The 12,494-nt window shown below is 35.9% G+C and overlaps 1 protein-coding gene across 8 annotated transcripts in view; it reads left to right on the forward strand.

The window, feature by feature from the left end:
- The first annotated feature begins 4,879 nt into the window (after positions 1-4,879).
- Positions 4,880-12,494, forward strand: part of LOC18425699 (ATP binding microtubule motor family protein) — a 79,539-nt gene continuing 71,924 nt past the window's right edge. For 3 of the 8 annotated variants that reach the window (XR_016040545.1, XM_020662149.2, XM_088846502.1), the window contains exons 1-2: positions 4,893-5,252; positions 5,340-5,677. Coding sequence is in view for 5 of the 8 variants with exons in the window: in XM_020662149.2 (XP_020517808.1) it covers positions 5,126-5,252; positions 5,340-5,677 (465 nt within the window). In the remaining 3 variants the exon portion in view is untranslated. Of the gene's footprint in view, positions 5,678-12,494 lie in introns of all 8 variants that reach the window. The other 5 variants (XR_002279520.2, XM_011631095.3, XM_020662148.2 and 2 more) reach the window with 3 other exon arrangements.

Below are 12,494 nucleotides of genomic sequence, written 5' to 3' on the forward strand. Positions count from 1 at the left end.
TCTATGTTGGGTAGTCAAATTCTCTCTTGGAATAACCTTGCAGTCTTTACATGATGGTTGCTACCTTCTTAACTAGGAAGATGTCTATCTACCATTTATATCAAATATTCATCTTACTTTTTAAAGTAAATATTTGTTATTTCTTAGTCGTAGGCCATAACAAAATCTAATATAGCTACACCCATCTCATTTCTTTCCCCAGACTGATACCCCCCATGTACCCCTTCATATCTTCTACTATCCTTCCCTACATTACCATTTTAGTTTCCTCCTAAAAAGGTTTTCTCTTCATTTGGTATGTCTTGGACTATTTCATCTATATCCTCCCAACATTATCTCTTAATTTTATCATCTAATCCTACTTATAAAGCATAAGCATTAATTACATTAATTATATATTCCCCTAATACAAGTTTAATTAATAAGAGCCTATACTTTTGACATCAACTAAATTATCTTTTAAATCTTTGTTTACTACTATGCCGACACTATTTCTATTACTAATATTATTATAAGAAAATAATATTAGTAATAAAATATTATATAAAATAAATATGGCATATATTAATAATGAGTGTCATAATAATATAACAACACGTATAATAGCAGTACATAGTAATAATAATGATGATGATAATGATGATGATGATGATAATGATAATCATAATAATAATGATAGTAATCATAATAATAAATAATAATAATAATAATAACAACAACGACAACGACAACGACAACGACAACAACAACAACAACAACAACAACAACCACAATAATAATAATAATAATAAGGAAAATTGTCTCACACGGGCTGGATCGCATAACTACATATGGGGTCCAAAAAGTGTAAAACACCCATCTTAAATATCCAAAAAGTGTAAAACACCCATCTTAAAGATGGATGTAAGTAGGTGTTCCATCTAAAAACAATGAAAACTAACGGTACAAATGTTTTCCTACTAAAATTATTATTTCTAGTTTTTTAGTATTATTATTTTTTTCATATTCATGATCTCCACATTAGAGATTACATGTTCTTAAAAATTAAGTCCAAAAATCCATCTCAAAAATAGATCTATTAATAGGCCCGCATTTCTACATATGTGGGCTCGGCCGCATAGAAACTGAGTCATAATAATAATAATACCACAAATTAAAGAGAGAAACTATATCAAATTTTAAGTTTTAAAGAGAAAAAGTATCTTAAAACTTCAAAGAGATAAACTATATCAAATTTTAGAGAGCGAAACTACCTGAAATTTTTAGAAAGAAACTATCTCAAAATTTTTAGAGAGAAACTATCTCAAATTTCAAGTTTTAGAGAGAGAAGCTATCTAAATTTTTTAAAGAGATAAACTATTTCAAAATTTTAGAGAGCAACTATCTCCAATTTTAAATTTTAGAAAGAGAATATTAAATTTTAGAGAGATAAATTATATCATATTGTAGAGGGAAAAACTACTTAAAAATTTTTAGAGAGAGAAATTATCTCAAATTTTTTAAAGAGAAACTATCTCGAATTTTATGTTTTTGAGAGAGAAAATATCTAAAAAATTTAGAGAGAGAAACTATATCAAATTTTAAAGAGAGAAACTACCTAAAAAATTTAGAGAGATACTATATCAAATTTTAGTTTTAAAGAGAAATACCTCAAAATTTTAGAGAGAGAAACTATATAAAATTTGAGTGAGAGAACTACTTCAAAATCTTAGAGAGATAAATTATCTCATAATTTATAGAGGAAAAACTATCTAAATTTTAAGTTTTAAAGAGAGAAAGTATCTTAAAATTATAGAGAAATAAACTATATCAAATTTTAGAGAGATAAGCTATCTCTAATTTTTTTAGAGAGATCAATTATCTCAAATTCTAAGTTTTAGATAGAGAAAGTATATTAAAATTTTAAAGGGAAAAATTTTATCAAATCTTTGATAGAGATACTACCTAAAATTTTCAGATAGTGAAAAAGACAATGTGAAACCATTTCAAATTTTAAGTTTTAAAGAGAGAAAGTATCGTAAAGTTTTAGAGATAAAAATTATAAACTACCTAGCGGTGGCAATAGGTTGAGTATGGGTTCGGTCCAGTTGGACCCCGACCGAGACTCGAAAGTATTCAGTTCTAGGTTTTGGACCCAGACCCAACCCATCGAGTCCAAAAATTGGACCCAGGCCCGTACCCATCGGGTCCCAGGTCTATCTTGTCGGGTCTCGAGTCTAGTTGGGTCCATTACCACCCTCACTATGAGCTTCTTTTTTAACTTTTGCCTCTTTTTTTTTTACAATCATGTACCCATATTATTGGCAACAAGGTCACATTCACTAGCCATAGGATTTCAAGCTGTATGATTTATTGTTTAATAGCTAAAGATGACTATGTGTTCTTATTGTATATGAACCTTAAGACACCCAAGCAAATGGGGCTTGAAGTATTTTATCTCAAACAATTTATAGGTACGGGTCGAGCCCAACCGGACCCAGACCCGGACCCGAATAGTGTTCAGGTCCAGGTTGTAGATTGGGACCCATGTCGGGTATATCCGGCGGGTCTGGGTTGGGTCTAGGTCAATTGCCGACCCCACAACTACCTAAAGATTTAGAGAGAGAAATATCTCCAAATTTTTGAGAGAGAAACTATCTAAAATTTTACGTTTTAGAGAAAAAAAGGAATTTTAGAACGAGAAACTATATCAAAATTTAAAGAGAGGAACCACCTGAAAATCTTTCGAGAGATAAACTATCTCAAAAATTTTAGAGGGAGAAAGTATCTTAACATTTTAGGGGGGAGAAACTACATCAAATTTTAAAGAGATAAACTACTTGAAAATGATTAGAGAGAAACTATCTCAATGTCTTTAAATATAGAAGCTTTCTCAAATTTTAAATTTTTAAAGAGAAGAGAGAGAAACTATATCAAATTTTAAATTGTAGAGAGAAACTATTTCAAAATTTTTAGATAGAGAAATTACATTAAAATTTCAAGTTCGATGTGTTCTCTCTCTCTGCCCGTATTCAAACTATGTTCACCAAACATAGGAAAATGTAAGTTTGAGTAGTTTTTCCTAGTGTTCAAAAAATTGGCGATCTGATCCAGAACCGTACGATCCGGATCAAGTATCAACTAGGCCGTTCTGGATCAAGCCAAAACATAGGATCCGACCGTGTTTGCACAGTAAATCGATAGCATGACATCACAACTCACTGAATATGTTGATTATGATGTCAATAAATCAAGTATCAACTTCATCACATCTTTTTAAAAAGTTGGGAGGGCATTTTTGTAATTTTTCGTTGGAATTGGGGCAATTACATGGCCACATGTGCCTCTGTCAACCATGGCCCCCTAGCACCACGTGCCCCTATCAATCATAGGCACATTGCCTCATGATCCATCATGGATGGATGATCCATTAAAGCACCACGTGCCCTATGCTCCATCATACCTTTCAAGCACCCCTAGCGTCAAGTGCCCCATGCTCCATCTTTTCAAGTACCCTTAGCGTTACATGCCTCATGCTCCATCATGCTTTTCAATTATACATTTGAGGATGGTACTGAGGAGGCTTTCATTCACATCAAACTTATTTCTATTTTTTGGATGTGAGACATTTCATCCCATTCAACTTGCACAACGTCATTGGACCTTTGGAGACTTGGAGCACGTTAGCTCTTTTTCTCTCTCTCATATGTCAATGCCTATTGTTAGATTTTTTTTACTTAGGAATACATGGTCTAATTATATTTTTTATTTTTATAACATAGTGGTCTTTAATATAAATTTAGAAATATTAATTTAAATATAGGGTTCATATAATGAGGCCATTTGAAATCTCTCTCTCTCTACTATCAATCTCTTGCACTAAATTTATTTGAGAAACCTAAAAAATTAGATTTTTGAAAAATTAAAATGTTATTTAAAAAATTGGTATGCATTCTAATAATTTTTACGTTGATAACCAAATCTTATATTTTATTTATTAATTTATTTGTATTATAAATTATGTAATGTATTACTTTTTTTTACAATTGTCAATAATATATTCTAAATTAGATGATTTTATAAGATAATTTATCCATGATAATTCTATTATTCTTCTTTTGTGTGATGTAAATTTAATGGTTAACATAAGTTCATGCATGGAAATAATATCTCAATATTCGCATATTGATAAGAAAATGAAAGTTAATAATGTAGTAACCCCATTTTTTATTAGATTCTTAGAAAACAACATTTATGATGATTTTTAATATTTTTTTGGATTTGTTTATTGCTAAATCCAATCGATTCGACTGATTTTCGATCCTAACATCTGATTCACTGATCCGGATGGGTTTTTAAGGTGCCCGATCCGGAGCACCGATCTATTTTTTAAACCACTGGTTTTTCCCATAAATTATTTGCACATCTAAATATATTTTTTGTAAATATTTTGCTTTCAAACTTTTTATGCATACCAAACGACCCTTCATAGCAAAATAAGGTTATATCCAAATATGAAATTTGCATGCGATTCAAAAGCCATCCAAACAATAATTTTTCAATAATCAGCTGCGATTTGTATAAAGCTAGGCCCTAACCAATCAAAGTAGAACACACCTTCAACTAATGTTGAAAAATGTGGTTTCGATACGAGACATCTTTGCGGTAGTCTTAACATATATTTTCATTTTTAATGATAAAATTTGAAGCTTTAAAAATAATGTAGATCGAGCAATCTATGAAAATATGAAAACCTTGAAAATTGACGATCAAAAAATATATTATAAGATGCATTATTTTTAAAATTTAAAATCTATTTTTTTCATGTCCATGTATCTTGATATCGAGATATTATTTTTAAAACTTGAAATATATATTTCTTCTCATGTCTATCGATCTCGATATCAAGATGATCATCTTGAAATTTTTGAGGTGCGCTCTAATTTGATGGTTCGAGCCTCGGCTCAATATAAACTTTTTCACAGTCTATATAAATAGCATCCGTTTGACAGCCCTATTCTAAGGGGCATCCGTGGCAAGGCGTACGGGCGGGGGTTCAAATTTTCGAGTTCCCAATTTCAAAATCCCAACGCGCTCTCTTTCCACTACTCCCACAGTGGAGGGGAAGGGAAGAGGGAGAGTGAGAATGGAGGAGTTGCAGACGAGCACTCCTCGCGCTTCTGTGAGGAGAAACCCTCCCCGCAAAGCCAAGCGACTAACTGGAACCCCTTCCTTGCTTCATTCTATCAGAGAAGAAGTGCATAGATCTCCATGTAAGGATCTTCAAACCTATGCAATCAACCTCAAACCTTCAGAGAAAAATGCCTTAATAATATCTGAAGACGCGCTTTCAAATATAGGCACTGGAGCTCCTGGCATATCTTCATTGAAGGACCTTCAATGCCCTCCATTACAGGACCTGCAAACCTCTGAAAATGAGGTTGCGGAGACAGGAAGCCTCAGGGTCTTTCTCAGAATCCGTCCTCCAAAAGGGGCTAGGGTAAAATGCGGGGCACCTTCAAAAACTAGAGGCAAAGGTGCGCGTCATGTGAGTTATGAAGAGAAACGTCCATGTTTGGTTGCAAATGATGCGCATTCTGTTACCCTAACTACTCCTGCTTCTCTGCAAGAGATGAAGAGAAGCAAGACTGAGGTCTACAATGGCTTTGCCTATGTATTTTCTCCTCAATCGTTGCAGGTGCCATTGATTCTAGTTCCTGGTTTTCTCATATTTTGTTTATCCCTAATTTCTTGTTGCTGTGGGCGATTTTTCAAAGAGATTTTCAGTGATCATGAGCATTGGTGACCAAGGTTGTCCCAAATTGTTGTGAGAAGCTCCATGTCGATCTGTTTATTGTTTGGGCAATCTTTGATCTGATGTATTGTTTTCTGGTTTTGTTTCATTACTCTCTTACCACTCACTTTGGAATTTTATCAGTTCTTAACATCAATAACTGTTCTATTTTTGGTTTTTGTGGTGTTACCTCAAATATCACAGATGCTATTTTCTTGACACTGATCTCTCTCTCTCCCTCTCCCCTTTATTTATTTATTTTTTTGAGGGATTAATATTATCATTTTTGCTTTTTTCTGGATTAAGGCAGAATTGTATGACACAGTTATCATATGTGGCTTCCCACATATTTGGCTGCATCGAGGCAGTGTGATCCTTGGCACTGATTCAGATGCCTGCCTCGGAGGCATGTCAGCTACACAATCTGCCACATTGAGGCAAGCCTATAAAATGATTTGGACCTGCTTGTGGGTGGAAATATATGGTCTTGTTCGAGGAAAAGGTTTGGGGGGTATACAACCCCCAGGGACCCTCAATTTTTTTGGTTCTAAAGGGATTAAATAAAAAAATCACAATCAATGTTTTTTTCTTAAAAAAATCATACATTTTCTGGCAATTTATCGAGTCAATTTTTTGCTCACATTGGAAGCATTTTTAGCTGCACAATATTGGCCAAGAGCTCTCTTCGACGCCGCAACACTATACATTATACTGCTGCAATTAATAACCATGGATAGAGTCTACTTATCTTCTTGTTTCTTATGTCATTGTGTTTTGGTCATGAACTTTTGGTTTTTGGTTGTACAACTTGCCAAGCACTACATCTGTTACTGTGTGTCCTTTAGTGGTATCATACTATTCTTTAGGTGATTGGTATATTTGTATATTCTTTTGTTTTTAATTCAATTTCGCTGATTGAATTGGATTATTTTATTTTACACGCCAACTATATTTAGCAGTGTTTCAAAAAGCGCTAGGCGGGACCTTGGCGGTCTAGGGGTTGAGGCCACCCAGTGCCTAGGCGGGCATTCAAAACCTGGGTAGCCCAGTAGAATTTTTTTTTTTGGGTTTTCTCTCTCTAAAATAGGCTCTAATGGGTTGCATCTTTAGTATTAAAAAAATGACCTAAAAATACCCTCAACGAAGGACATTTCTGTCCTTGGCTTGGGTGGGGCACAGGCCCTAGGCGGCCGCCTAGGCAGGTGGCCGCCTAGGCGGGTTCCCGAGCGCCAAGGCGGGCGCCCAGGGATATCCGATTTTTTTGGGCACCTATGCTTGGGCAATGCGCCTAGGCCCCCAGAACGCTTAGACAGCAGCCCAGGTGCTGGGCGGTTCACTTTTTGAAACACTGATATTTAGATAATAAAGATGGAAAATGTCTTTGGTACTCTATCTGATGGACGTTGGAACAAAGAATAGAGAAGACTCTAAAATTTTGATAGTTTAATTGCAAAAAATGGAGAGGAAGCTTACAACCAATCTTATACCATCTCTTTTATAAAATCAAGAACTCAGGGAAAACAATTTTGAACTTTGAATCAAACCTCTCTAATGACCCCTATTTTGTAGACTAAAATTTATTGGATGCATTGAAATACTAATTTTATTGTAAAACAAATCCAAATTAAAATAAAAATGACATGACAGTTTTACCCTCAAAAAAAAGTTTAACACCCATGATAACTTGGACTACTTCCCCAATCTCGAAACAACAATTGTAAAAAGTCATAATTATTTCTTCCAATACTAAAATTGCTATTGAACCCCATTTCAGAAACAACAACTTAAGCAATATGATGCCATAACTAGCTTTGCTAGTTTTGTCAACGTATTAAGATAACAAAATAACTTTGAAACCTTGATGTCATACCTAAAGTTTGCTGCACAAGGCTTAAATTAGTGTCCCTTGGTTAGAGAGAACACGCCCTCGAGTTTTGATCTTTCATGAATTTTGTCCATGCCTCTTCATTAATTTTCTTCTGCTCCTCTGGGATTCATGATTCTTTGAATCATGTTGTCTTTCCACTGGACCAAATATTGACGATAGGACCCATGACTCGCTGTAATGGTCTCTGAATGTCCAGAACCTTTTGGATTTTCTCACCAACCTTGGCAACTAGACCTTTCACTCAACAACCTCTACATCCATAGGCTCTCCACGATACTCATAGAGATCAGGTATATTAGAAATATGAGAGATCCTTTGCCCTTTTGGAAGTTCAAATTTTTAGGCATTGTGGCACTCTAGAGGGGCCAATCTTTTAGTACATGAGCTTATGTTACATGCCACTAGGGAAGTGCTCTTGCCTCATGTAAACCATCACACTATCTCCTTCATTGAATTCCTTACTACGTCAGCTTTGTCAACCTTGTATTTGTCATAGCCTTGTTGAAGCTTTTTCTTGACCTGTCTATAAACCTCCTGAAGATGCTCGATGTAGGCTTCAATGTTTTCACTTGCTTTCTCTTTGTTAGGCAAAGCAGCCCAATTTAGCACCTTGTTCGGTGACTCCAAAAAGGTAACTTTCTAGTTGATTTATTTACAATGATTTTTGGGCATACTCGGCTTTTGGCAAAATTTGATCCCATTGGGCAGGCTTGTCTCTTTGCACAGCTCCTCAACAAGTTTCCCAAAATTTTATTTACGACCTTTGTCTGTCAATTTGTTTGGGGATGATATGCAGTTGCTGTAATAGAGCCGAGTGCCCAACATTTACTACAAGGTGCGCTAAAGTGTCTCACAAGCCGCACAATCAGAAGTAATAGGTTTAGTAAATTCATGAAGCCGAGCCACCACCACAATTGTAGAATTGCTGCCTTCAGATGTGCGAGGATGTCCTAGGATGTAATCCATACTGATATCTATCCATGGCATGGTAGAAATAGGCTGAGGGGAATATAAGCCTATGTTTCGTGACGGGCCTTTGACTAACTAGAAAAACCTTCACGTCTTGATATATCGACTGCCATCTCTTTTGAGTCTTGGTCAGTAATATTTCTCCCCCTTGTACATATGTGTTCCTTCTTACTTTCTAGGGTGCTCAAAAAATTGATGCCCAAGTTTGCTGCACTTAGACACTTCGGTCCTTGATCTCGAATTCGTAGAGGCTTTTTGTACATGGGCCTTTCCTGCTTTAGATGCATCATGGGGCCGAGAATTTAAGGCAACCACATCCCTCTATTCTTGATTTCCAACACGCTAATGTTCAAGAAAATAGAAACAGGTGCCCAGGCAGTTGGGGTGGCCAACCACTTGTGTGTCTGCCTAGTGTCCTGGGTAGAAAACAAGAAGAAAAGGGGAAGGGGGATTAGATATATATTTTAAATTTATGATTTTGCATTATAAATATTTATTTTAGAATTATGATTGTACATTATAAAATATGGACATAGCCATACATGTAGTGATATTTTCAAACATAGCCATAAATGTATTATAATTACAAAAAACAGCAAACTGAAAAAAAAAATCCACTCATGAAGCATAACATAACACAATGTAAAGTCAACTTACAAAAAAAAATAAATCAAGATATAGCAAAGTAGAAAAAAAAAAATACTATCAAATGTAAAGCCAAACTTAAAAAATTAACACATGAAAATGGACAAAAAAAAAAAAAAAACTTAACATTACACAATACTCATAATAAAAATGAACCTTAAACACGAACAATTGAATTTACTAACCTTTCAAAAAACCAACAGAAATAGGCTTGAATTGGTCACTTTCGGTCGCCAAAGGTTCTATTTTGCAACCTATTTAATCCCTAAAAAGTTTATAGTGGAATGCCTTTCGATTCCGCAAGTAATCAAAAACTACAAATTTGGTTGCGATCCTTAAAACATTTCGGTTTTGAACAAAAAATGGTTTTCATTTTTATTTTTAACAAAATAAGGTTGTTAGGGTTTGGGGGGGCCAAAATGCCCCCAAAATGCTATTTCCCTTCTTTTCAAGGGGGAAAAGGGTATTTTGCCCATTTGGCGACGTCTAAGCGCATTCTTAGGCCTCGCCAAAAAGACCTTGGGGGGGGTGCCTAGATGGAGCCCTGGGCGACTAATCGGGCGCCCAGGGCCAATGTCTCGCATTAGGCAGAATAGTCCAGTTTGGGGCAGTGAGGCCTCCCAACCGCTTGTGTGGCCTGCCCAAGTGGCTGACATTTGAAACGCAACAATATGTTCTTTGGGGATTGAAGAAGACCCCTGACCATAGTCGTGATTTATAGAGATCCTCTTAGCTTTTTCATTATTTAAAGCTAATTGATGTGCTTCCTCACATGTGAAATTTTTTGTGCAAAATGACTCTTGAATATGAATTTTTGGCCACTCACGTACCTTGCAACATGTTGATCATTGTTCTTGTTGATCTCCTTTTGCCTCATCAATAGATAGAACTTGTCGTTTTATTCTTGCATGCTTAGCTCTTTTTGTTGCATATGGTGAAATCTCTAATATAGATTTTGTATATATTCAGCAGCAAATTCCTCCTCCAAACACTTCTTCATCTTTTTCCAATTTGTGATTTTACCTTTCTTTCTCAAACTCGACTTGTCTGCAACTGTTGCTACGAGATCAGGGCATGACCCTTTAGTCGGTTAGCCATGAAGTTTACTTTCTTCTCTTTTTGAAAAGTCTTTCCAATCAAAGGAGGGCTTAACACTTTCATGAAGGGGTTCACCTCCTTTGCTGAATTGGATCCATCAATGTCATAGATGATTGAACGTCACTCATAATGGTTTGAAGCACCTCCTACTCCAACTCCAACTCCTCAAATCTTCTCATCATATTGGTGAATTGTTCCTTTGTAAGTTTGGATCGCGACCTCCACTGTGGCCTACACATCCTCCTCTACTTACCATCGTGCAGGGAGAGGGGACCTACTCTGATACTAGATGAATATAAATTTGAACAAGGAACATTGGAAACTCTAAAACTTTGATAATTTGATTGAAAAAAGAGAGGGAAACTTACATGTCAAGCTTCTAGTGTTTCTTTGATAAAAGCTAGAACTCAGGGAAAACAATCTCAAACTCTTAAATGAACTACTCTAAAGATTCCTATTTATCAACTGAATGTTATTGGATGCCCATAAATCCTATTTTTTAAATCTATTGTAAAATGTACTCTTAACATGAACTAAAACGACGTGACACCTTTACCATTGAAAATTCCATGATAACCCCAGCTACTTTGCCAATTTAGAGACAATAACTTTGGAAAGCCATAACTTTTACTCTGATATCAAAATCACTATTATTATCCCATTGTGTAAATGACGGCGAGGCTCTATGATGCCGAAACCACTCTTGTTAGCTCTGCCAATGAACAAGGCTGAAAAATCACCTCTAAGGGCTTGAAGCATATTTTTCGGGATCTTTTAAGGAGGGGGTCGCTTCCGCACTCAGAGATACGAAATCTCGATTCCCGGTGATTCCTTGATATTTGGGATCTCGATTCGGGAAATCGGGAGCGTGTTTCACCAATACATTTTTTGGTTCATATATAAACGAGTGTGGACCTTCAATTTTTGTGACCTACAATCTTTCTGAACTCCATGATTTCCTACATATTTTATGAGGACAAGGCGAGAAGCAAGAAGATGGAAGGAGATACAAACGTTAGTCCCATTATGGTTCAATTGAAGAATGTCAATATGCTCAATTTCCTTGGAGCTAGTTCACTAGGTCTTGTCTTTCTCTTGAAGGGCATCTATCGCTTGAGTGTTTGTCAACCAAATCGAGCCGCTCATGTGATTGTCGTACGGGTGATGGAATAACATGTATGTGTAGAAACGTGAGGTCTCTCTCATGTTTACGTCTTTGAACCCCTAGCAACCTTTGATAGAGGAGAGCTATTGGGAATTATATATGGCATTATCTTTCCTTTTTATTACTTTGCAAAGGTTAACTTAACTATTGGAAACAATCTAACACAACATTCTTATATTAATCATCATTTGATATTCGAGTGGGAGTCGCCCAATCCAACTGATTGGTGCCAAAAATGAGGATGTGTGCGTTGTGGGCAGATCAATGTAGGTAGGTGTGCAACCACATGTTGTAGGCAGACCAATGTGGGTAGGTGTGCTGTTTTTATCACCATTCATTCCCATTGTTAACATGTGATCAAGGACTTAGGTATTACATCACCATATTGGATTTCTATTATCGCCATGTGTAAGATCATACTCCAATGACAACAAAATGTAAAAGAGAATTTCAATGACATGAATTTTATTCACATTGATGCTAGGTTTGTGAATTTGAAAAAAGTTAAAAATTATTATTCAATGGTATTCGCTCCCTAGTTACAATACAGTTGACAAGTGAACCTCGGGAACCTTGATCCTTATCATGGAGGAAAGCGATCCCATTTAGTCTAGAATTCGCTCCTGTGAAGATATGCAGTGTGCTCCCTAAAGGTTAGGGATCTTGATCCCTTTACCTGACCATGTACGGACCTCGTTCCCCAAACCACGGATCTTCGAGCCTACTTCGTTCCGTGCTCCTGCTCCCGATCCTGGAGTTCTTGTTGCTCCTGTTTGCGTTAACTATGGCTTGAACATTGGGCCTGAAGTTTGCTGTGTGAATTCCACATGCATCACCATCATCGTCTTAGACAATATATATGGTAAAGACAAATGATAAATTAGAATGCCTATTATAACATAAGTCACTCATTTGTGTTTTTCTTTGTATCGAGGCGCATAGGGCATTAGTGCCCC

Source organism: Amborella trichopoda, chromosome 9 (assembly GCF_054954075.1).
Source record: "Amborella trichopoda isolate Santa Cruz 75 chromosome 9, AtrichopodaSantaCruz75HAP2 v2.0, whole genome shotgun sequence".
NCBI classification, from domain to species: domain Eukaryota; kingdom Viridiplantae; phylum Streptophyta; class Magnoliopsida; order Amborellales; family Amborellaceae; genus Amborella; species Amborella trichopoda.